This window comes from Onychostoma macrolepis, chromosome 03 (assembly GCF_012432095.1).
Source record: "Onychostoma macrolepis isolate SWU-2019 chromosome 03, ASM1243209v1, whole genome shotgun sequence".
NCBI classification, from domain to species: Eukaryota; Metazoa; Chordata; class Actinopteri; order Cypriniformes; family Cyprinidae; genus Onychostoma; species Onychostoma macrolepis.
This window is the reverse complement of record NC_081157.1, coordinates 39,651,735-39,679,006: the sequence shown is the minus strand read 5'-3', so window position 1 is coordinate 39,679,006 and position 27,272 is coordinate 39,651,735. Positions and strand designations below refer to the sequence as shown.

At 37.3% G+C, this 27,272-nt stretch overlaps 1 protein-coding gene across 1 annotated transcript; it reads left to right on the top strand.

Moving 5' to 3' along the window:
• The first annotated feature begins 1,628 nt into the window (after positions 1-1,628).
• Positions 1,629-27,037, top strand: aclya (ATP citrate lyase a). Its single transcript, XM_058771360.1, has 28 exons — positions 1,629-1,821; positions 7,951-8,129; positions 9,416-9,538; positions 10,370-10,432; positions 10,774-10,964; positions 12,704-12,783; positions 13,451-13,581; positions 14,407-14,525; positions 16,087-16,223; positions 16,990-17,051; positions 17,164-17,281; positions 17,376-17,530; positions 19,189-19,282; positions 20,871-21,012; positions 21,185-21,353; positions 21,480-21,584; positions 21,699-21,895; positions 22,000-22,081; positions 22,158-22,268; positions 22,385-22,512; positions 22,590-22,683; positions 22,777-22,931; positions 23,627-23,777; positions 23,862-24,005; positions 24,120-24,233; positions 24,918-25,000; positions 25,852-25,928; positions 26,004-27,037. Exons 2-28 carry the CDS (start codon positions 7,971-7,973, stop codon positions 26,096-26,098), a joined length of 3,279 nt encoding a protein of 1,092 aa, XP_058627343.1. The 5' UTR covers positions 1,629-1,821; positions 7,951-7,970; the 3' UTR covers positions 26,099-27,037.
• The last annotated feature ends 235 nt before the right edge of the window (positions 27,038-27,272 follow it).

Genomic DNA, 27,272 nt, shown 5'->3' with positions numbered 1-27,272 from the left:
TATATATTAGTGTGTGAATTAACAGCTCTGCAGCCTTTAACAATGTAACTGAGATGCCATATTGAATATAACACAGATGAAAAACAAGATTGTAAGACAGTGAGGGGTAGACATGCAGGCTTTACAATGGCATACACTGTATATAAGGCCTATATCATGTAATTTTCACACGTTTTGTCTACTGAAAGATTTTTTTTTTTCATCAGCTTAATTGGCATGTTGTTAAACAGTGAGCACAATCTACTTCTATCCCTCACAGACTAGTTTTCATTCCTGTCAAAAATATACCATTATTACCCCGACTAAGGCCTATGCCACGCTGGTAAACTTGTGGTTTCCAAACTGACTTATCAGAGTCTTGCTTCTGCAAACACTGTTGACATCCAGTGATCAATGGTTAGGTTTCTATTTAAAGCATGTACTGTCTGTTTTGTAAATTCAAGTTGAGTCATGTCTCTTGGCCAGAGCCTTTCAAACCCATTAACTGATGCTGCTGTGGACAGAGGAGCCAAACAGTGCATTAGCAGCAGCCAGTGCAGCAGTGCCCTTTGTAAAGGCCAATTAATTCACCTGAAAAGCTTAGTTTTTTTCTGACGTGGAGCATTAGATATGAAGCTAATTCAATTTTAAATGATTCTTGTGCAAAAGAAAGGAATGCGCTGCCTGGCTTTGTGTATATTGATTAATGATTCAGTGTTTGGTTAGCAAATGTGAACTGTGAAAATAATAGTTTTGTTTTATTCAGTACTTGTGATACTGAAAGTCACTCTTGTTGTTAAGCCAGTCAAGTGATTATAAATTAAATACTCTAATTATTACATTATGACTTGCATATGTGAGAAGACTGCATGCAGTATAGTGTAATTGTTAGCAATAATTGCTTGTCTGGCAAAATAGAAATGTGACCCAGGATCACAAAACAAGTCTTAATTAGCACGGGTATATTTCTAGCAATAGCCAACAATACACTGTATGGGTCAAAATTATAAATGTTTCTTTTATGCCAAAAAATCATTAGGATATTAAGTAAAGATCATGTTCCATGCATATATTTAGTAAATTTCCTACTGTAAATATATCAAAACCTTATTTTTGATAAGTAATATGCATTGCTAAGAACTTCATTTGGACAACTTTAAAGGCGATATTCTCAATATTTGGATTTTTTTATTTTTTTTTGCACCCTCAGATTCCAGATTTTCAAATAGATGTATCCAAATATTACCCTATCCTAACAAACCATACATCAGTTGAATTTATTCAGCTTTCAGATGATGTATAAATCTCAATAAAAAAAAAAAAAAAAAAATTTTTTAAAAATTGACCCTTATGACTGGCTTTGCGGTCCAGGGTCACAAATGATTGTGACAATACATTTTAGAAATCGCCACTTTCAAAACTCAGTCCACATTGCACATTCGGGTCATTTTCATTTTCCGTCCTTAATGGGGTTCGTTGAGGCGAGTTGCTAAACGCCCGATCCCGCAGCCTGATTGGCCGGACGAGGCAGAATTAGCCAATCAAGCCCTGGTCCGATGAATCGTTCACTGTTCGAGTGGGCGTGGCCTCGCATCACAGCGGATGGCAGAGCCAATCAGAGACAGAAGAGATCAGCCAAGGCCATCGTCAGATGTCGGCGTAGAGAAAACAGGAAAGCAGGCTGAGCGCATAGTGAGGGAGGGAGCAGCCACGCTGTCTGTATCTGGAGGAAAAAGTGTCTCCTGCAAACATATCTCGACTGTCAACTCTCTCAGACAGACTCAGTGCACTAGGAACTCCCAGAAAGGAGAAAACCTGCTGTCATTAAGACTACATAGACCGGTAAGTGACTCAAAACCTCAGCCTACTAGCAATACAAACAGTGGATGCTGAAAGCAGTCTCTCATTTGCAAGTACATTCAGCGAAATAAAAGAAACAGAGAATATAAAGCGTACAGTGACACAGCTCTTTTTGCTCTAGCAAAAACTCTAGCGCAGCTTATCTATATTTATTGTAATTTTGATCGTGAATATCAGTCATACATGACAGAGACGGGTTCTACTGGTCTTTTTACCTGTGATTTAATGAATGAATGGCTTCGTTAACACCTTTCACGAACACGGAAGTGTAAGGTGCATGTCATGTTCTTCCAAAACAAAACCAATCACACAAGAATCATTAAAACGAATGAATTAAATTCTGCTCATTTCCTTTATTTAATTAGAGTCTAGGCTGGAGACGTTTTTCATGAATGGCAGGCCGTTTAAACATTTTCCATAACTTTCTAGTATTTATTTTATATGGCTAATATTTCATTTCAATTATTAGTATGTAATTCAATTGTGACCAGTATGATTTTTTTGCTTTTACAAGTTGCTATAAATTAAATGTGGCACTTGCACACTGCTACTTTTCTATTAGTGAGTTGTAGCCATTCAATTAGTTGCCAGTGTATATTGCAGTTGTGACTAATCAATTAGTTACTTGTGCAGTATATACTAGTATACAAGTCACTGTCCCTGTGGTACCAAGTAACTATTCTGTTGTTTTAGTGACTAATAGTAAAGGGATTAGAATTTGTGTTTTGTAAATAATTACTAGTGACAGTGAGTCCCAAGTGCATTGCTTGCTAGTGATTAATAAAAGATAAGTACTAGTAAACCTATCTAACTTATGGATTAGTTTGATAGGAATAAGTGTTTAAAAGGATTTCTGTAGTCAGGAGTTTAATTAAAGCAAATTAAAGTCAATCAGCTTTCGGGTGAGGCATTATATAAGCTTGAGCTTAAATAATGAAGATCCATCCATGCTTTTTAGATGAATAGAGATCAGTGAGGATAGAAATGAGATTTAATAACCGCTGTCATAAACATTGCAATTTTGTCTTTAGCGTTTTTCAAATGTAACGCGTCTAATACACCTTTGAATCAGATAAATGTGTTGGGTTAGGAGTGTAATAAGATCAATATCTTTACTGTGAAACCTCCTGCTCCTCCTCGCATCCTTCCGATGTGATGAATGATACCGCTGCTGTTTTGTGAGTGAGGGAAACGCAGTTATAAATCAGTTGCATCACTACTAGTGTCATGCACAACTCCTTAACCAGCTGTGCAGTATGAGCGTGTGTGCCTGCAACTGGCCAGCACTTACAGAAAAGCACAGCAGTATTACCATCGCCGTACCATTGTAAATGGGGGTCAGATCAGGTCACTGGTAATTCTGTGTGCACTAGGATCAATACTAATAAAACACTCTGCAGTGCTATCGGTAATATAGGAAAGTACATGACACATCTTTTGCTGTAACTGTGACTATCTACTGAATCTGGAGATGCACTTCTAGTTTTTTCATCTTACAAAAATGTACAATTATAATATTTGTTTCTGTCAATAGTTATTGTTGCTGTCCCAAAACAGTATTGAGTTAATATGGTATCTTTCTCAGTCAGTGTAAGCTGTAATTCTGGTGTAATTTCTAGTTGTGATTAAATTGGCTAATAGAAAGTTGCAGTTTTAGTGGCGAAGCATTGTTTCTGTATGGTATTTTGCTTCATGCAGTGGTCACAGTACAATATTTTGTAAGAGATGTGAATGTAGACCTCAACTTACAGAAAAGGCTGGTACATTGAAAAAAAGTTGAAATCGCTAAATTTCGCAAGTAATTACAAACAACTGGCAAGTAACACACTGAATTATACATTACATTTTGAAGTAGAAAGACTGGAGTAGTAGTTTCTTGAAATACATACTCCAATAATCTTTATTTTTTATTTACTTTGAAAATGTGTTTTACAATGTATAAAAGCATTTTAAAGACCAGTTTTATGGTGTGAATTATGGAACCTCTTTTATTTATTTTTTTGGACAGAGTCTGTGTTGTATTGGTTTTCTGTGATATTGTGCTTAACTTATTTTATATCACTGGTCTGTGAGTCCAATATGGCCAATATTCGATGACTCATAACTTCCTTCTGGCTGATGTTTGCGGTGATGCTCTGTCAAATCTAGATGCACAGCAATGTGTGAGTGAGGCATTGGGTGGTTGTTGTTTTTTTTTCCGTCTTTTTATCAGAACAGTGTCTTTGAATGCGTTTACATTTACAGCACTAGTGAGTTGGGTGGGTGATGTGCAGGGGGTGGAGCCGTAGCGCTCCCCTCTCTTCATTAGCAAATTGCCGGGTCAAGGACTGGACTGTCTTCTACAGTAACGCTCTGTTCTCCTCGCCACATGCATTTGCATTAATTCTCATTGAAGAAGAGGAGCGGTGAAAAACAGTGAGACTATTTTCAATGTGCATAAAGAAGATTAAATGGCATACTTTTTCACATAGGAGTATTTGTCTTTGCAGACAGTTTTATCCACAAATCAATAAACGTTTCTCGGGCCTTTTTTGGGATATTTGTAGAATGCAGTGATTTTAAATTTGAATGTTTAATAGTTTTATAGATGTTTTTAAAATGGAAAACTAGAAACATTTTTTAGGATTTTTTGCAAAAGTTTTTTTTAAATGTTGTGTTTTAAAATAGTTTAATCATTTTGCCATGAAAATATAGCCATTGTTGCTGAATGAATGAATTTTTAGATGTTAGTTTTTGTCAAAAAAATTTCATGTTAAAAAATAACTTAGAAAAGATATTACATAGCCTGCACTACTGAAACATTTGGAGTCAGTAGGATTTTTTTTTTTTTTTTTGTGCTGCGCAAATCAGCATGATTTGCTTCTTATTATCATCAGTGTTGAAAACAGTTGTGCTGCTGAATATTTTTGTGGAAACCGTGATACATTTTTCATAAGGATTCTTTGAAGAATAGCAAGTTCAAAAAACAACATTTATTTGAAATGGTTATCATCATTATTATTGTCATTTTTGAGTGTTCTTGTTAAATAAAAGTAGTAATTTCTTTCAACAATAACAACAAAAAAATAAATCTTTTGAATGGTAGTGTATTCGTTTTTTGATTCATCGATTCTTTATGTCGTCTGTGTTGTTTCAGCCTACACACAGTATGGTGTTTAATGCAGATTGAGATTGTTCTTCTTGTCATTCTCTGCGGACTGGTTTATCTTGGCTTTTTTGAACAAAGATGGGTTATGTTGACCCCTCTGACAGCTTGGCACTCTCGTTGCTCTGCACGTCCTGACAGGGTTCAGACAGGAGGCGGTGATGTCATCTGAACGCCACCCCAGCCTGCCAGTCACAAATGCACTCGTGTATGAGAGTTTTCCACTGAGTCACTGTTGATGGAGAGAATGAAAATAATAAGCAAATTGGTTTACTAAGATTTGGTGAATTTGGTTATGAAGACAGCGTCTGTACCTTATACTGTTCTGCCTGTCTGGGTGTTTTCTTTTGGTTTAAGAAAGCTCAGCTGAGGTTCATGATGTACCTGATTGCCCTTCTATCATGTGTCAGTCAGACTGCAGTTGGATGTTGCTCTCGTGCACAGCACAAAGTCCAGGGCTAATCAAATCAGGGTGAACATCAAGCCTATTTTTAGCTGCCTTTCCTGATTCAGGGAAAGGTAAAGAGAGAGAGAGAAACCAGCAGATAAACAAAGAGAACTGTAATATAGCGAGAGAAAATGCATGGAAAATGGTGGTTTCTACAAAATATTTGTGTCTGTGTCTTCAGCATGCTGTTTAAATGTAAGCATTGTGTAGTTTAAATGTCTAACAGGGGTGTTAGTTTCACTCAGCTGCTTAACTTCCTGGTCAGTTTCCTGTTTAATGCAGAATGTATGAAGTAACTTGGCTTCTTGTATTTATTTTATGTTTTGTATATTGAATGCATACTAAACTACGGAGCCCTTTACAGGACATTGTGGTGGGAAAAATTCGGGGTGAGTGGAAAAAATTCAGGGTGGGAGGAGAATTGTTTTCAAATGTTTTGCGTTCCCTCGCAAAACCATTTGAGTTCGGACAAACGCTTCCTGTTTACTTTGCAGCTTGAAGTGGTTACAGCTCGTATGTTCACAACGGAGCGGTTCATAGTTTTATTTTGAACTTGGACTCAAAGTAATACAGTCAGTGCTTATTTCGAGGCACGGTTTTGGGACATTCTAAAACGCTTAATGTGGCTTAATGTTTTAAAACAGTGACATTAGGACCAAATTCGATAATAATAAATACTAATAAAAATTATTAGGCTAACATTAATAACCTTATTAATAATATTCCTATTAATAAAGCAGAATATGAGCATAGCCCTGCACGTTAAGCCTATTCTTCCCCATAAGCGCTTAAGGTAGGCTATAATGAAAGGTTCATGCAGCTCGTATGTTTACAATGGGGCGGTTCATAAAGTTTTTATTTTGAACTTTGACTCAAGTATAAAGAAATACAGTCAGTCAGTGGTTAGTTCAAGGCACGGTTTTGGGACATTCTAAAGCGCTTAATGTGGCTTAATGTATTAAAACAGTGACATTAGGACCAAATTCGATAATAATAAATACTAATAAAAATTATTAGGCTAACATTAATAACCTTATTAATAATATTCCTATTAATAAAGCAGAATATGAACGCAACGCCCTGCACGTTAAGCCTATTCTTCCCCATAGAAAACGCTTAAGGTAGGCTATAATGAAAGGTTCATGCAGCTCGTATGTTTACAATGGGGCGGTTCATAAAGTTTTTATTTTGAACTTTGACTCAAGTATAAAGAAATACAGTCAGTCAGTGGTTAGTTCAAGGCACGGTTTTGGGACATTCTAAAACGCTTTAATGTGGCTTAATGTATTAAAACAGTGACATTAGGACCAAATTCGATAATAATAAATACTAATAAAATTGTTAGGTTTATATTAATAACCTTATTAATAATATTACTATTAATAAAGGAGAATAGCCTAGAATATGAATGCAACGGATTTGGTATTTTTAAATCACTGTTTTCATTATAGCCTACCTTAAGCGTTTTATGGGGAGAAAAAGCTTAGGCTACGTGCAGGGCGTTGCGTTCATATTCTGGGCTATTCTGTTTAGTAATGTTATTAATATTAGCCTAATAATTGTATCAGCTTTTATTATTATCAAATTTGGTCCTCCAAGTCACTGTTTTAAAACATTAAGCCACATAAGCGTTTTATTATGTCCCAAAACCGTGCCTTGAACTAAGCACTGACTTATTAATTTATTTGAGTCCAAGTTCAAAATAAAACTCTATGAACCGCTCCACTGTGAACATAAGAGCTGCATGAACCTTTCATTATAGCCTACCTTAAGAAAAGGCTTAACGTGCAGGGCGTTGCGTTCATATTCTGCTTTATTAATAGTAATATTATTAATAAGGTTATTAATGCTAGCCTAATCATTTTTATCAGGATTTATTATTATCGAATTTAGTCCTCCAATGTCACTGTTTTAAAACATTAAGCCACATTAAGCGTTTTATTATTCGTGCCTCGAAATAAGCACTGACTGTATTACTTTGAGTCCAAGTTCAAAATAAAACTCTATGAACCGCTCCATTGTGAACATACGAGCTGTAACCACTTCAAGCTGCAAAGTAAATGGGAAGCGTTTGTCCGAACTCAAATGGTTTTGCGAGAGAACTCAAATGGTTTTGCGAGAGAACGCAAAACATTTGAAAACATTTTTTTCCTCCCACCCTGAATTTTTCACACCACAATGTCCTATAAAGGGCTCCGTACTAAACTTTATACCCTTGTATACTTTTTTTCTTGTGCAAATGTCAGTAACTTGTACATCTGTCTTATATATGGCCTTTTGAACCATGAAAACAAAATGTCACAAAAAAAGTATATACTTACAATGTTTTAATTTGTTTATTTTATGCATATATACATGTATGCATTTTATATAGCCTTATTTATTTAGCTTTTTTTACTTTTTTATTTAATGCACTGATCTGAGCCGTTGCAGTTTTGTAAAGCATTTTAAAAGGTGCTGTTTATTTATTGGTCTCAAGTGACATGGTTAATGAGTTGCTGTGTGTCTTTCTCTGCAGTGCTTTAGTCATTGAGCACCATGTCAGCCAAAGCCATCTCTGAGCAGACGGGGAAGGAACTTCTTTACAAACACATTTGCACTACAGCTGCCGTACAGAACCGCTTTCGCTATGCTAACGTGACGGCAGACACCGACTGGAAGCGGCTGGTTCAGGATCACCCCTGGCTTCTGACAGAGGTAAGACTGGACATAGTGGATCTGGAGTCACATTTGAGCTTGAGGTGAAACTTCACCTGCCAAGAGATGCAACTCATTGACAAAGATAATTAAAAAAGAGACCAATAATGAAAAAATAGTGCAGGTGGAATTAGAGAACCCGTTCTCTGTGTTCATCTCGGACACATTTACAAAATGGATCATTGTGTATTCTTGGCTAGTAATTGGTAAGACTTGGTTTTAATCTCTATACAATGATGTACTTGTTTGCTACAATAAATTTAAGTCTTTGAATCTTCATGGTGGATATTAATATGTTATGTATATTCTTTAATTATGTGTTAATTGCTTTTTATATATTCTGTATATTATGAATTTACTAAAATTATTCTTCAAATACAGTTACATTTAATTGTATTTATAAAATGGTTCCTAAAATATAAGCAGTCAGTAACAAATGTACTTTTTTTTTTCTTTTTTTCTTTTTTTCTTTTTTATTACAATACATAAATACAAATACAAAGTACTGTAGATGTATGCATGGGTTTTAAATTGAGTTTGTGACAATGATTGTCATTATTAGCAGAATAGTTTCTCTAAATGATTCATAAATAATCCACTAAAAGCACTATTTTACTATTACCAGCAGTTTCAACCAGTTCGATTTATGAAGGGCAATTCTGCTGTGGGGTAAATGAGTAAAATAAGTCGTATAGAGAGATACTGAGGATGTTGGACGGAGAGCCATGTTCATTAGTATGCTGCTTGACTAGCACATCAATTAGGGGAGCTAAAGTGAGCATAACAGAATTTCTCAAATGACAGTAAAGCGACCGTTTCTGCTGAAAGAGCACTCTTAATCACCTTTATGGAGGAGCCAGAGGGTATAATGATATTAGATATGACTCATGTCTCTCCGTCCCCTCCCTTTATCTTTAGTCAGTGACTGAGACCGTTATATGGAGACCGGCTTAATTAGGAAATCATGACATTTTCTTTTGATCTCCCTTCTGTTTATGGTTCTAAAAATGAGTAAGGAAGTACAGTTTTATTTAACACACAGTGGACTCCAAAAGCCTGAGACCATGTTTATTTAAACCTTTTGAGGATTTTTTTCCCCGATCGTTCTAGATCTCGTAGTCTGTTTTAAACGAGTCATTTCAACCTTAGATTTTGTCACAGGTTGCCAACTTCTTAAATTCCTGTTATTTTCTATTCATTGTTGTTTTTGCAATAATACAAAGCTTAACGTCATAAATTATAACCAATGTGTGATTGATTGTTTTGGTGTTTATGTTTCTGTCCAGCGGTTGGTTGTGAAGCCAGATCAGCTGATCAAGCGCAGAGGAAAGCTGGGACTGGTGGGTGTGAACCTGGATCTGGAGGGTGTGAAGGAATGGCTCAAAACCCGCATTATGAAGGAGGCAATGGTGAGGACAGATAACCGCCTCTTAATGTTAGCTTTAGTTTCATTAGCATTATCGCTTTGGAAATGTGTAAGTTGCATTTGTTGTGTGCACATTTTCTTTTCTGCATGTTTGCAGTTTATGTAACCCAATATATTATATGTCATGCCCCTGCATACAACATTGCCTGAGGGCCAGAAACATATTGCTGAGAGAAAGACAGACATTACTTTTTTCTTCTTATAGTATTTTTGTGTTTTGTTGTCTCATGCTGCACATATTTTCTGTAGGTTATTTTTGCGAAGTCTCTCTCTGTCTTTGTTTGCCAGACTGGTCATAGTTCCTGTGGACTCTCCCACTTTCAAGGGAGCGTTTCATTGTTTTCCCACCTTGTCATCTCTTTATTTTTCACTCTCTCTCTTTGAAATGTCACCTCGCCTTCCTCTTTCTTTCTCACTGATTTATATCAACTGGCCTTTTGGCCCGCTGTTTTGACTGCAGCACAAATGAGATTGTTGTGTGCGTGTGCGTGCGCGCGTGCGTGCGTGTGTGTGTGTGTGTGCATGCATTTTTGGCTTGCGGCTCTGCTTGTCAAATCGTTCTGTTTTCTCAGCGAGTCCCTGAACACTGAGGTCCAGTCACTGGTGCTCAACACAAGCCTTTAGACTGTATGAACACTTCTCTACCTCCTCCTTCCCATCTCTAGCCCCCTTTTCTTCTGACTCTTACATAATTCCCTTTTCATTGTGTTTTTCATTAGGAGAAGCTTTTAGATTCAGACCAAAGGCAATTTCTGATGTTTAACCCTTACGGCTAAGCATAAGCTTTTAAAATGAACATCTCTCTGTCTCTCAGGTGGGGAAGGCTAAAGGCATCCTCAAAAACTTCCTGATTGAGCCCTTCGTTGCCCACAAGCAGGTGAGCCCATGCAATAAATGCTATGTACTGTGTACATGAATGAAATGGCTTATTTAATTGTGGCTAATAATAATAATGATAATAATAAAAGCTGCTGAATTATTATAGTGTAATTATAAGCCACAATTATTTTACAAATTTGAATTATTTATATTAATTGAATCCAAAATAAGTTTTTGTTTACATAATATATATATATAATAATTCTGCACCTATTTATTATTTTTATTATTAACAAAATGACTATGATAATGTATGTTAATGGATTACTCTCCAAGACATGGCTTGAGCAAAAATGAGGAAGGGAGAGGTAACATTGCTGAATTGTGACTTTCCCTCAGGAGGAGGAGTTTTACGTGTGTATCTATGCCACACGTGAAGGCGATTACATGCTCTTCCATCATGAAGGAGGTGTGGATGTAGGAGACGTGGACTCTAAAGCCATGAAACTCCTGGTGGGAGTAGATGAGAAGATCAGTGCGGACACAGTCAAGAGTCAGCTCCTCACACACGCCCCTGCAGATAAGAAAGAGTGAGTCAGACAATCAAAACAAATAAATAATTATTCCATGTTAAATATTACACTCCTCAATAATTTTTGTATGGTTTATTTAGCCTTTTTTGTTGTTCTGAGGTGTTTGCACTTCTTTGTGGTGCTGGTCTGCAGATTTCTTTTCTGTCAGTTGTTCATCAGAATCAAGCTTTAAAATCTGTTTAGATACTCTCTTTTTATACTATATGCTGATTCAACTCCCTTTGCCATATAACGACCACTCTCGGGGAATTATAACCATAATTTAATTGCCTCAAAACCCCCTTGAGGGTCACTGCTGCATCCCTGTACATAAGATGCTGCAGGCAGTTCTTGGTCTTGCTACATATCGAGACAGGATAACAGTGAGCAAAAAAATGAGACTGATGGAGAGGAAGGGAGGACAAACAAGCAAACGAGGTGCTCTCAGCTGTGCCGCCGGTAGTTGAGGGCACTTTGATCCATTACACAAATGAAATCTTTCCCCCGTTCCCCGTCTCCTCCCACCCCCCAGTATTATTCAATTCACGTCTATAAACCCTGTCCGTCTTTTTGATGGCACACATACTCTGACATCTCGTTCTGGCTGGCCGCACCGTCTTGGCTGACATTGAGATTGACAGGGAGACAGGTTTGGCAGCATTGGCCAGTATCCACACCTCTATTTCTATTCATCCATCTCTTTTATTATTCCTCTCCTCTCTTATTCTCAGTCAGTCAGACACACACACCCACACAACATTTTTATGAAGATTGAAGCTTGGAAAAACAACATGCAACTCCCTCTCACAAATATTGTGGCATAAAAGATGTTTTTTCCCTTCCTAGATCTCCTTTTGTCGTCTTTCACCGAGTGAATTTACTGATTTACTATCGTGCCACGAGTTCCTCCCTCTTCCTCCAGTGATTCAGTCTCCCTGTCATTTCTCGTGTATGATTTGTGTTCTCCAGACTATGGACCGTCACAGTTTATTTTTTTTTATGTGGTGGATGACGGATGATTCTCTCACTTTCTCCTCCCTCACGTCTCCCTCTGTTTTCCCTCGTTACCTCAAACACCAGCTGTTCCAGCTCACACCAGTAACCAGTTCTGTCATTAAATCGAGTACCATTACTGTTCATAGTTCCAGTTTGTTTTGTATACAATATTACAGAAGCATCAGTACATTCAGCATTTTAAAAAAATAAAAAAATTTTTATTCTTTTGTTAACATCATCAGTGATGTTACAAAATATTTCTATTTCAAATAAATGCTGTTATTTTGAACTTTCTATTCATCAAAGAATCTCGAATAAAAGTGTATAACTGTTTTCATCACTGATAAGTGTTTTGAGCAGCAAATCAGCATATTAGAATGATTTTAACTGATATAGTTTTTAAATTGTAACATTATTAGTGTTTTACTGTGCTTTTGATATAAATAATAAATGCAGCCTTTTTGAACATAAAGTCTTTCCAAAACATTTTAAAAAGTCTTATGAACCCCGAACCTTTAAACATCTTTTAAACAAGTGCCTGTGGATAGAGAAAAATCAACTTCATTTTAAAGTCTCTAACAAGTCTGTTTTGTATTTCCAAAGTTTGTTCATTAATTTGTGTTTTAAATGACAGTCATTAAACTGTCAAGTACAAATCCACATATTTACTTTGTGTGAAGTCAGTGATGAGAAACTAGGCTACTTAATTTCTGTTAATGGAATATTACATAGAGATGTTTTTGTTTTTTGTTTTTCTGCAGGATGTTGACTAGTTTCCTGGTGGGCTTGTTTAACCTGTATGAAGACTTGTACTTTACATACTTGGAGATCAACCCTCTTGGTAAGTCACAAAAGCAGCCCATCCCACCTCAGCTGACTTCTGTTATCCTTCATAACTGAAGGCTGAACTCTTCTCCGACTCGGTGTCAAAATAACATCATAAAATGTTTTGAGGATAGATTTAATTTGAGAAAATAGATAGATTTAATTTGAGAAAATTAAGGCTAATTAATTAACATGGATGCTGTTTGATGGTGACTGGGGATGTTTCATAGGGCACTAATTAATAATCCCTGTGTGCCCTACGGCATCTGTTACTAACTTCCTTTGATGTTTCTGTTTGTGTTTTGGTCTGTATAAATCACATTTTTATCATTTCACATGTTCTCAGTCTGTTAGAAAATACACTCCGTCTGCATGAGTTTCTCATAGTATTTCTTTTTTTTTTTTTTTTTTTTACATAAAAGCGCATAGTCATTCAGTGGTATGCATGACTCAAGAATCATATATGCCAATAAGAATCAAAATATCGAAACACTTTGATGCACATGAATCATCATGTGCAGCCCAACATTTCCACAGCACAACCCAAAGCATTTAGTAACTCTGAGATTTAAATAAAGGATTCATTAGAAATATACATTTCATTATTGCCTAAGGCAGGCAAAAAAAGCAAAGTGACAAGCTGAAACTGGGATGAACAACCGCTTGCTTTCTCTCTCTGTCAGTGGTCACTAAGGATGGAGTGTATGTGCTGGACATGGCTGCTAAAATCGATGCCACAGCCGATTACTTGTGTAAAGCCAAGTGGGGTGATGTGGAGTTTCCTCCTCCCTTCGGCAGAGAGGCCTATCCTGAGGTAACAATCAAAATCACATGTAGATGTGTATTTTGTTGGATAATATTGTACGTTTTCAGTGATACAGTGACAGATGCCATCTAAGTATTAATTTGTATGAGTTAATCTGTAAGCCCAACAAGGAACTGCCTGCCTTTATCACTGTATTGTTGATTCGTCAGAGGACGCTTGTGCTTCTGTTTCTGCTGCGTTTGCTTACTTTCACTTCTTCTAAAGAATATGATTTAATAATTAATTAGAGGCAGTCTTTCATAAATCATTCATTCACCACACACAGACACTATTACAGTGATGAGTCGTGCAGAGAGAGAGATTCATGTGTCTTCTGTGCTGAGTCATTGTTGGCAGTGTGTTTTGAGGTAATGTTTATCTGACAGAAGGCTGGTTACACACGGATACACTAGCTTGTTATAGCAGACTGGAATAAAATCAGAGTTGGCATATTAATAAATAACCCATGGTACACTCTTTTGCCTTCTGTCAGATGTGCTGCTGTAATTGGTTGTTGGTCCATATGGGTTGCACAGGGAAGAGCTTCATTAAATACTTGGTCAACACAGTCCACAAGCCGTTTTATGATGTTTCAGTTTACTGTGTCTGCACACCAGAAACTAATGTGTTTCTGCTTCGTTTATATGAATTATATTTCTCTTCTTATGGCATTTTGCTAGTAGATAAACCTTTTATTTTTTTTACCATGTCATTTTAACCAAACCTAGCTATATGGAAATGTAAAAAATATTTTTTGGACATTAAACAGCAGATTTTGTCTTTAGCCACTGATGTGAGGTACAGTACACAACCCTTTTCATAACATTCCTGTAGGAGGCATATATAGCGGATCTAGATGCTAAGAGTGGCGCCAGTCTCAAGCTGACTCTCCTGAACCCTCGCGGACGGATCTGGACTATGGTGGCAGGGGGCGGAGCTTCTGTCGTCTACAGGTACTTGTCGCTCACGAGTTAGTCTAGCTTACATATGATGTATGAATGTTAACTCTCAATATTAATTGCTTAAAGGAATAGTTCACGCAAAAATGAAAATTACCCCTCGAGTTACTTGCCCTGAAGCCATCCTCCTTGGTATATATGACTTTCTTCTTTCAGACACAATTGGAGTTATATTAAAAAATGTCCTGGCTCTTCCAAGCTTTATAATGGCAGTGAATGGGGTTTAAGATTTTGAAGGCCAAAAAGATTTCTTACTTTAGCAAAGGAAAACCAGTCTCCTCTTGGCTCATATCGAATTCCTCTTACATTTTTCTTTACAAATCCTTGTTTTGTACTTTTAATTCTTGACCAGTGTTTCGTTTTGGTCTCGTCTGCGCTTCCGCATTCATCACTAATCACCACCGTCTACGTCATCCGCTGGAGTGCCACTCTATCGCGAACACGCATACGATAAAGATTACAGTTTTTTTTAGTTTTAAATATGGATATTTTTCTGACAAAATGCACCGATTCACTTCAGAAGGCCTTTATTAACCCCCGGAGCCTTTTTATGATGGATGGATGCACTTTTTTTGGGCTTGACAATTCAGCCCCCATTCACTGCCATTTATAAAGCTTGGATGTTTTTTAATATAACTCTGTTTGGATTCGTCTGAAAGAAGAAAGTCACATATACCTAGGATGGCTTGAGGTATCATCAGAGTAAATCATGGGGTAATTTTCATTTTTGAGTAATCACTTTAAATTTACAGGGTATTTCATCTACAAATAAAAGATTCAGTCATTTATGCACCCCAATGTCATTCCAAATCTGTACAACTTTATTTCTTCTGCGGAACACAGAAGATACTTTGAAAAATGTTTCAGCTGTTTTGTCTGTACTGTGACAGTTGGTGGGGTCCAAAGCAACAGTGGACCTCATTGACTGTTTGGACAAAAACACTAAAACATTGTCCAAAAGATCTTTCGTGCTCCACAGAAAGAAAGTCCTCCAGATTTGTTCAAACATAAGGGTGAGTCAATGCCTGAATTTTCACTTCTAAATGAAATCCTAAATCTTAAGAGTAGCTTGGAATATGAAATTTATAGTAAGAGACGGTTTGAAGGAAGATGCTGGAGTAATGAGCAGAAGAGAGATGAAGCAGATTCCTGTAAGAGCCAGACTCTGAGAGCTAAATGACATTACCCATCCAAGCTTGATAACGGTTATCTTGAGGTTTTTCTATCACTGCTGCATCTGTCCTTCTCTCTGATGGAGGGAGGAGATGGAGCGAGAGAAAGCGTTGTGAGACTAATTAGGATGTGTATGTGCTGTCCTCTTGAGAGTAGAGCAGAGGATCAAGAAACCAAATGTTTTCCTCTTTAATGCCCGTAAACAAACCGACAAATAAACCATGAACAAATAAAACGGATGCTAGATCTACTGAATAATATTGACATGCTCTGTTTCCTGTATTTCCTAATGGTGGGATTTCATTGGGATTTCGGTCATAAATATTTCTGACATACGAGCAAATAGTTTAACATGCAGTATTGTATTTTTCCTCGCTCATAGTGACACAATCTGTGATCTGGGTGGCGTCAATGAGCTGGCCAATTACGGAGAGTATTCAGGTGCTCCGAGTGAGCAACAAACATACGACTATGCCAAGACCATCCTTTCACTCATGACCCGTGAGAAGCACCCCGATGGTACGTCCTCCAGAGTCGTAAAGTCCAACTGTCTTTATTAGTCTTTCACATAAAATGATTTACATTTTTTAAACAACAGTTCTTGTCCAAATGTTTTTTTTTAATGTGTAAAATCTTTTACACTTCTTCACGAAATACCAGGGGGAAATAATTAAAGTTGTTCATTTAAAATAATTAATTTTGGGGGGTTTGTCCCAGACCCAGATTTTTAAGAAATCTATAAGAAATGTATATGATATTTCTATTTGTGTAAAAAAAAAAAAAAAAAAAGGTTCAGAAAAATAATTTTTACTTTTTGTCATTGAAAGAAATATTATAAATAATATATTTATTACATTTGTTATTAAAATAAAAACCATAATGTTACTACTACTAATAATATTATTGTTGTTGTTTATTATTATTATTATATTAAGAGGTATTTATTAGCATCAATACTGCTGTGATTACCAAACAATTTTAATTCTGAAACATTTCAAAATTGCTTGACTGGTAGCTAACTTATGTTGACAGTCTCGAGTCTTAACCCCCAAATAAATGAATGTCATGACTATAATGTACTGTCGGATGATTTTTGATGTACCGTGTGTGTTTTAATTTAAGACCATTATCATATTCCATGGCATGTGATAAATGTTACCTGAAAGATTATGCATGTTGAAGTTTGATTTGAAAACTTGGAAGTAGGCAGAAGCACCCCTAACTGAAGAATCACTGCTTTATGTATGTTGTATCTAATGTGTCACTGTTCTTTTCTGTTGTGTAGGTAAAGTCCTGATCATTGGAGGCAGCATTGCCAACTTCACTAACGTAGCGGCAACATTCAAGGTTAGATCATAGAGTCCCTCATGCTGTGCGTTTGTGCCATCTATCTGCATTAGCACAGGTCAATATTTTGTAACACACACCCTATTTGTTTGGCTGTTTTGTATGTCATCAGGGTATCGTCAGAGCTATCAAAGATTACCAGAACCCTCTGAAAGAGCACGAGGTCACTATATTTGTCCGTCGTGGTGGCCCGAACTACCAGGAAGGTTTAAGAGTGATGGGGGAAGTTGGTGAGTTTGTGCACATATGCACATTTGTAAGTGAACGTAAAGTCAAAGCTTCGAGACTTGATCTCATGATCATGCCTTTTGTGTGTGTGTGCAGGAAAGACCACCGGTATCCCCATTCATGTTTTTGGCACTGAAACCCACATGACTGGCATTGTTGGAATGGCACTGGGTCACCGGCCAATCGCCACACAGCCTCAAGTTGCCGCCCACACCGCTAACTTCCTTCTCAACACTAGCGGTGGTACTACAGTGAGTGTTTGTCTGTGTGTGTGAGTCTTACTTTGTGTGCTTGCATTAAAAACCTCTCACAGCCTCAAGCATGCCATTAGATGGGCACATCCAGGGTTTTCAGTGAAGTGAAGTTTCTTATTGAGTCTTTCTGTGCTGCTTTTAGAGATAACGTCTTAAAGGGGTCCTATTATGCTCTTTTACAAAGTCTTGATTTTGTTTTGGGGGTGTACTAGAACAAGCTCTCATGCTTGGTGGTCTGAAAAACGCATTATTTTTCACGTAATTTACACTATTACAATACCTTTCTCACCAGCCTGGCACAAACGGCTCAATTAGTTCCGGGTTTGATGAAGGCCCGCCTTCCGAAAAGCGAAATGTGTTGTGATTGGTTCGCTGTCCCAGTGCGTTGTGATTGGTGAACAGCTTAGACGGCATTTCAGTACTGCCATGCCCCTTGCCAAAACAGCTAGTTTGTCAATATTGCATATCAATTCAGACCCCAAGAATATTGAACAAGAGGATCGCGCAGAACCTTTGCACGCACGGATATTGCAAGACGTATTAGAGTGGTAACGTTGTTATTTTATTTTTAATTTTTAGGCTAAATCACGTTTTAGATAGGATGTCAACAACCGCTTAAAAATAACTGTATTTACTATGTACAGATAAGTGCAATATGTATTATGTTTATTGTTCTTTAATTCTAACATTATAACATGAATTGCAGTGAAACTGTTATAGAGTTGAATTTATTTATACCATAGTCCAGTGTTTCCCACAGACACTCTATTTGTAGCGGCATATATATGCTAATTCGTTCTCTGCCAGCAGGAGGCGCTGTTGTAGTGGGAGATATAGCGGTTTCCCCGGTAACAGCGCTCCACTCACAAATGCTGTCTTATCAGACATTACATGCAAGATGAAATTTAAAATGACATTCTAAATTTTCTGAAGACAGTCGGTTTCCTTCAGAAATGATATAAAAACACTCCCACCGGGTTTTGATTTTGAAACGTGCAGTGCTCATGTTTATTCAATGAAGTCAAAGCCTTTTGGAAAATCTGTTTGTGGCGGTCAGTTTTGATATTGTGGCGGGCACCACAAATAAATCCGTGTATGGGAAACACCGTAGTCTCATAATTGAAGTGTACAATACTGGACAGTGATGTAATCTGCAGAATTTACTGTCAGCTATTTATAAAAACATTTTCGTAATTGTAACATGCATATACATAATTATTCAGGTGCATGTGTAATAACTTGCGAAAAGTTGACGCTACAGCAGCACTACTACGTCGTCGTCGTCTTGTCTGATGTGTTCTGACCACGACCTCGCCCCTCGCTACCCACAACCATTCGAATCTCTGTAGGCGGGATTTATTCTTATGATATTCTAATGGGGCGCTTTGTGATATCACAAAAACCCCAGAAAACAATGCTGTAGTCCAAACGAGCCGTTCGTTGTAGTTCTTGAAAAGGGATTTAAAAAAAATTAAATATCTCCCTTTGGAGTGGACTTTCAGATTTGTAACTTTGTAGATCTTTTTATGCCCAAACGTACACACTACACACTGACAAAAAGTGAAAAAGCATAATAGGACCCTTTAATGTGCTGCTCGTACTGGACTGTAATAGTGTCACTATAAAGACTGACTAAATTTCTTACTTGCTCTCAGACTCCCGCTTCCTCCAGATCGGCCTCTTTCTCTGAGGTCAAAACTGGATCAGAAAACTTATCAGCTCAAAAGATACGTGCTGGACTTCCTCCAGGTTTGTGAAAATGGGATCCCACTCCCACAAGCAGACAATAATCACAGTAACGGAATAGATTCATGACAGGCTGGTGCGCCTCCTACAGGCCCATGTGTCATTGACACAAAGATAATACAGGGTGACCAGACATCTTTTTCCTGGATGGGATTTCTAAATCTACTAAAATGTCTGAGTTTTGGCATTGTTTTAATACTTTTCATACTTGCTGCAGGTGACTGAATAGTAGTTTGACCAATTGCGTGCAGGCATTGTACATAATCGACCAATCATGGCATGAGAGAAGGTGGGATCTGCAGAAAACGGTCAAAGCAATGCAAATACACGAACATAAAAGGTATGAGGACTGTAGAGAGCATGTCAATTGGAAAGCAAAGTCAAAACCTGGACACTCTCCACCTTTTTCAGCATGGAAGTAGTAAGCCTATGGGTGAGACTTCCGGTTCATTAGCCGCTATAGGAAATAATGAGAAGAAAAACAACGTACAGTAAACGATAATTGTTTGTGTGTTCATAGTTAAGATATGCATTAAAATAATATGGTAAGACACACCTATTTGCAATATCAAGCAGCAAATCAAACTGTTTTGTACAGCTAAAAATAGCAGGGCATGGATGAGACCTGAAGCTAGACCCATAAAAATTACAAATGGCTGCGCCCATTTTTACGAGAAGAAAAAGGAGTATAGGCAATTAAGAAGTCCTGGCCAGGGCATATTGGGGAAACATGGTCATGGTCACCCTAGATAATAAAATGGTTAATTCTGATTCTCACTTCTAATGGATGGGTCACCTTCAAAGCTGTTGTAAATAACCCCTGTGTTAATGCGACATTGCATGGCAGCCATGACATATTACTGAACGTTCAACTATTTATTGAATGTTTTGTTTTTTGTTTTTTTGTCGCAGTGAGTTCTGTTCATTTCTATATTCTTCTCACTTATAAAATCTGGATGGCACAATCCTTCAAGTGAGGCTTATAAGTAGTAAAGTCTCAGGTCTTTAAAAGGCTCTGTCCTTTGTTGAATTAAGTTTTCAGCCCCGTTTAGATTAATTCAATATTATAAAGCCTATGTTATGCATATATTCTGTGTTCTGCATAAATGGTATTTTCTCATAACATTTGGTTAAGAAATGCAAAAATGTGAGGTCACACTTTATTTTAAAGTGTCCTTGTTACATGTACTTACTATTATAATAACAACAAATTATGCATAATTACATGCAAGTAACCCATGCAAGACAAACCCTAATTCTAACTGTAACCATATAGTAAGTACAAGTAGTTAATTAATATTACTCAAATATAATTGCGCTATAACAAGGACACCCTAAAATAAAGTGTAACCAAATTTGGCAACACATTGTTTTTGCAAGGTTAATTACAATGTACTAAAAGTATTCCTTTCATGAATATATATATATATATATATATATATATATATAGAAAACATAGCCAACTGAGACTGACTTCAACATGTTTATGTCTTCTTGTATTCTTAGAAAGAAACATACTGTAATGGTGTTTTTTTCCCCTCCTTTCCTCCCTCTGTTGTTTCTCTTTGTCCTTCTGTCTTTATCTCTGTAGCCAAAAGCACCACTCTGTTCAGTAACCACACCAAGGCTATAGTGTGGGGGATGCAGACGCGTGCAGTGCAGGGCATGCTGGACTTCGATTATGTGTGCTCTCGTAAGGAGCCGTCAGTAGCAGCCATGGTTTACCCCTTCACGTGAGTCTTATCTTGCATTTCAAACCCTAGTACGGGACAGTTGTCATTATAGAGTGATGAACTTTTGATTTGAGTTTACTTCTGTGGTATTAATCTCAGTTTTCCCTAGATTATCCCTACATCACGCATATGCATATTTAATCCTAAAACACATTATTTTTACTCGAATCAGTGGAGACCATAAGCAGAAGTTTTACTGGGGTCATAAGGAGATCCTGCTGCCGGTCTATAAGAACATGGCTGATGCAATGAAGAAACATCCAGAAGTAGATGTGCTCATCAGTTTCGCCTCCCTGCGCTCTGCCTACGACAGCACCATAGAGACCATGCAGTACCCACAGGTCTGAGATCAGCATCAGCTCACTCTATATGTTCATCTGACTCTACAATGCTGGGAACTATTCCTTAAATGTTTACAAATCAGTGTGGTCTGATTGTTCATCTGTTCATGTGTTTTCTATATGCAGATCCACACTATAGCGATCATAGCTGAGGGTATTCCAGAGGCTTTGACTCGCAAGATCATCAAAATGGCAGAGGAGAAGGGAGTCACTATCATTGGTCCTGCAACAGTATGACTCCAAACTGCTTTTCTGTTGGATAATTATATAAATACGATTTTTTTTTTTTTATAATTAATTAAATTAAGTCTGTGGTGTGTGTGTGTGTGTCTGCATGTGTTGTAGGTCGGTGGTATTAAACCCGGCTGTTTCAAGATCGGTAATACGGGAGGGATGCTGGATAACATCCTGGCATCGAAACTGTACAGGCCAGGCAGTGTGGCCTACGTCTCCCGCTCTGGTGGAATGTCCAACGAGCTCAATAACATCATCTCACGCACTACAGACGGAGTTTATGAAGGAGTTGCCATCGGAGGAGACAGGTGTGTGTGTCCAAGTCAACGTCTCTTTAATGCTATATATGGTTTGATGCATTGTAAACAATTGACGTGTGAGTTTAAACCTGCGGGGTATGTCCTACCTGCAGGTATCCAGGCTCTGTGTTCATGGATCACGTGTTGAGGTATCAGGACACACCCGGAGTCAAAATGATCGTTGTGCTCGGAGAGGTGAGTGAGCCATTTGTGACGTTTACAGTCAATATAAAATTCGCAATACACTCATGGGTCTTCTCTTTGCTTATAGATTGGAGGAAATGAAGAGTACAAGATTTGCAAAGGCATTAAAGAAGGCAGGCTCACCAAACCTGTGGTCTGCTGGTGCATTGGGACCTGCGCCACCCTGTTCTCATCTGAGGTGCGCAAGCGGTTGCATTGCTTATAATGTGTCCAAAAGACTTATTTAAGCAACTAATATGAGTTTAACCTGTTTCAAAAGCTGAATATATTGATTGTATCCTGCTTTTTGTTTAGGTCCAGTTTGGCCACGCCGGAGCTTGTGCTAACCAGGCGTCGGAGACTGCAGTGGCTAAGAACAAAGCTCTGGAAGAGGCAGGAGCCTTTGTGCCCAAGAGCTTTGATGAGCTGGGAGATGTCATCAAGTATGTCGTCTTTGTGTACTTGTGAATTTAGCGTCTTAACCTGGCCATCAGTAACCACATATTTGTGTATCCTGTAGATCCGTGTATGATAATCTAGTAGCCAAGGGTGTGATTGTGCCTGCTAAAGAGGTTCCTCCACCCACAGTACCAATGGATTATTCTTGGGCACGAGTGAGTATGAACTACATACGTTTTGAAGACAAATACTCAAAAGAGTCTTGTCTGGTGGTTAAGCGTCACCTTTTTTGTTCTCTCTCTTTGTAGGAGTTGGGTCTGATCCGTAAACCGGCATCATTCATGACGAGTATCTGTGATGAGCGGGGACAGGAGCTCATTTATGCAGGCATGCCCATTACTGAGGTCTTTAAGTCTGAGATCGGGCTGGGCGGCACCCTCGGCCTGCTCTGGTTCCAGAGGAGGTATGCGTCACTGTTTAGTTGTAGTAGTAATACTATGTATGTGTATATATATATATATATATGTATATGTTACCTTAATTAGTTATGAAAAAATAACGCATTTTAAAATATTTTAACGCAGTTCATGCACTGGCCCCACCCCCAGACCTGTACTTCATCTTACATTTCATATAGTTGACTGTTGACAAATATGATGCTGGGCAACAACTCTATAAATAGTTATGCCCTAAAATTCAAGATACCTGGGCAAAAATGCTCCAGTATGAGTTTTTGACTCATGTAATAAGCGATATCACACGAGTTCTGATTTTGTCCCAAATATCACAAGTATAAATGTGTTTTTTTTTTTTTTTTTTTAATTAAATAGTTAATATTGTGTTATTTTAAACACAATATTGTCTGTTTGCTCAGTTTTGCTAACAAAATATTACTTATAAAGCCACGGCAAAATTGTTGCACGTCTATGAGCAGCACAGTGGCGTTTCGTTTCGGAATTAATCTGCGTTTTGAACGAATCGTGTGATTCAAAGGCCCATTCATCCCATTTACTTCATTCCTGAATGAATCAGCTGTTTGAACAAATCGAATGAATTAATGACTCAGCAGCAGTTTTCAAAACACAAACTGTCCTTATGTTTTCTTTTACCCATGTTATTCAGTCTTTCATAATTTTTACATAATTTGTGTTTCTGCAGGCTTCCGCGCTATGCCTGCCAGTTCATCGAGATGTGTCTGATGGTGACGGCGGATCACGGCCCTGCTGTTTCTGGAGCTCATAACACCATAGTGTGTGCGCGTGCTGGCAAAGACCTGATCTCCAGCCTGACCTCAGGACTGCTCACCATCGTATGAAAACTACAGACTTGCTCGCATACAGTCCGTGCAGCACCAGAAGAGCAGAGTTTCATCACTGACTCTATTTGTGTTTAGGGAGACCGTTTTGGAGGTGCCCTGGACGCAGCTGCTAAGCAGTTCAGCAAGGCGTTCGACAGCGGCATGCTGCCTATGGAATTTGTCAACAAAATGAAAAAAGACGGCAAACTCATTATGGGCATCGGACACAGGGTGAAATCGGTGAGTGCAAAAACACAAAAATCGAAAGTGTTCAAAAATGTGTTAAATATTGTAATTTCACACTGATTCTCACAGATTGTTCTGCTGGCTTTACTGATTGATTAACATTTTTAGATCAATAATCCTGACATGCGGGTACAGATCCTCAAAGACTTTGTGAAACAGCATTTCCCTGCCACTCAGCTGCTGGACTATGCTCTGGAGGTGGAGAAGATCACCACCTCAAAGGTACAAACACTTGCCTGTCTTGGATCCCATTACATCTGGTATTAACATTGTAACTGAACCCAGTGAGAAATCTGCACTGTAAAATCTTTCTCCATATCATTAATTTCTGACCGCATTGATTCCTATTGAAATGACTACATTTCCTCTGTGAAATTTTGTCATACAACAATAAATGTGACTGCAGCTTCAAAAGGAAAATAAGAAAAACAGAACATCTTCAGTATGCTATATGCAGTGAGATAGATATGTGTTTGCTAAAAGCAACAGCTATGGATAAATGTCAATGAATACATTTAGATAATCTTAATTTAATGTAGTAATTGAACATTGTTTGTGGCAAGATGAAAATTCAAGTGTAGGGTTTTTTTTTTTTTAGTAACACTTTAGTATAGGGACCAATTCTCATAATTTAACTACTTGCTTATTAGCATGCCTATTATTAACATATTGGCTGTTTATTTTGTAGTTATAAAGCACATATTCTGCATTACCATATTCTACATCCCTAATACCTAAACTTGACAACTACCTTACTAACTATTAATAAGCAGCAAGTTAGGAGTTTGAGGCAAACGTCGTAGTAAATGGTTTGTTAATAGCGAGAATAGGACATTAAAATGAAGTGTGACCCCTTTTTATTTATTTATTTTTTTGGAAATCTCATAAAATGTCACTCTTTATCAGAAACCAAACCTTATCCTGAATGTTGATGGTTTCATTGGAGTGGCATTTGTGGACCTGCTGAGAAACTGTGGCGGCTTCACTCGGTAAGTAAAACTGAAGAAAAATATGTTATTTTTGTATTATTTATATTTATTTATTTTAATGAATTATATAATTTATATTAATAAATATCATTGTATTTTATATTTTTAATTGGTGTTTCGTTTTGTGTTATATATGGAAGCCCGTTTCCACCACTGAATAAAAAATAAAAAAAGGTTATTGCGACTTTTTTTATCTCACAATTCTGATAAAGAGATAAAGAGAGATAAACTCACAATTGCGAGTTATAAAGTCAGAATTACGATTTATAGTCACAATTGCGAGAGAACTCGCAATTCAGACTTTTTTTTCCCTTGCAATTGCGAGTTTATATCTCGCAATTCTGAATTTTTATTTCTCAAAATTGTGAGATATAAACTCGCAATTGCGAGTTAAAGTCCAGTTTTCTCAGAATTGTGAGTTTATATCTCACAAATATGAGAAAAAAAAGTCATTACCTTTTTTAATTTTTTATTCAGTGCCGGAAATGGGCTTCCATAGTTATATTATTTTAGTTTAAGGTTAATAATTTTATATGCTTTTGAAATTTCAGTTTTATTTTTTTTATATATATATATATATATATATATTTCTGTTTAACCTTATTTTTATTTCCGTTTTGGTAAATTCAGTACTTCAACTTAAAATTATTTCAGTTAGCTGCCAAGACAACATTTCTGATGTTTTTTTCCTGTCTGATATTTATATTTTACTTTATTTCAGCTTTATTTCAATTAATGAAAATGATCAAATTAACCATAACTAAAACAGTGGCAAAGTTCGGTGTTCACGTAAATGGTAGTAAGAAATAACACTGATCTCTCAAACACTTGTCTGTCTTCCTCTTGTACAGCGATGAGGCAGATGAGTTTGTGGAGGTTGGAGCACTGAATGGAATCTTTGTGTTGGGACGCAGCATGGGATTCATTGGTATGTGTGTGTGATATCTATCTCTGATGTGTCTGTTATGAAATGTTATTTAAACAATCTTCTCTTTTTGTGCAGGTCATTATCTGGACCAGAAGCGGCTGAAGCAGGGTCTGTACCGCCATCCTTGGGATGATATTTCTTATGTACTTCCAGAACACATGACCATGTAATGATAGAATCCAGATCTCACTGAACCAGTGTGCTATGGAAGCAAAAGAGGTTTTTATGTGTGTATATGCACTCCTCCAAATGTGCGTGTTTGTGTGTGTTACATTGTTTCTTTTCCCCCTGTTTTAGTGTTTGTGATCTTGTATAAAAGTGAGGGTTTACTCTTCTGCTATAAACTGTAATTGTAAACTGTCAGTAACCTAAATGTCTGTATTGATTGTGTTGCAAAGTCATTTGAAAACTGTGAAAACATCCTAACACATTCCATATTTCTGTAGTAAACATCTCATGTATAACTAAAACACGTAAATCTGCTTGTCATGTCAGTGTGCCTACAAAAGGAAAATTAGATTAGAAACTAAAATGCCTGGTTTCTGGAAACTTCTCAGTGTCATTTTTCAAGTAGCCATGACCGTAAACTGAACTTTTGAAGAAGCACTTAAAGAATGTCATTGTCAAACTAATCTGCCCTGACAGCTAGGCTGTGATTTTTTTTTTTTTTTTTTTTTTTTTAAAGTTGTATCTTGTCAGTAGTGACATCTATAATTAACACAGTGCAATAATCCACTGTGCATAACAGCAAGCAATAGCTTTGTGTGTGTTTATAAGTCTTAATCGTCTTAAATGTCAGATCAACTAATTTGCTGGAAACAAGAAAGTTGCTATTTTTATCAACTAATATATACAGATCAAACAAGTATTTTGGCCACCAATGTTATTTGTAAATGTGCAGTGTGCCAGACAGTTCACAATGTTTACAGTCCATCCGCCAGTCCAGCTGTATGAAGAACAGATGACGAAGTTCAGTGTCTGATATTTACTTAAATTACCTGGTTAAAAATAAAATTCATTATAGAAATGAAATCTTTTTCATTCAATCCATGCTCAGTTGTGATGACCATTAAACAGGATTCTGTTTTAAAGCAGATTCATTGTGTTGAGGTGCGTGTGTGTCTGTCTGTTTCTGTCTGTCTGTCTTTTTCTGTCTGCCTGGCTGACTGTATTTACACTGCAAGTCTTGATGACCAATTCCGATTTTGTGACCTATATCCGATTTTTTTTTGGACGACGTGCTTACATTTCTTTGAAAAGTGACCCGTATCCGATGTGTGCATTTTACACTACACTTGGTGAAACAAGCTAAAAATAGCATATGGCATCTCAAATCAACTTGAA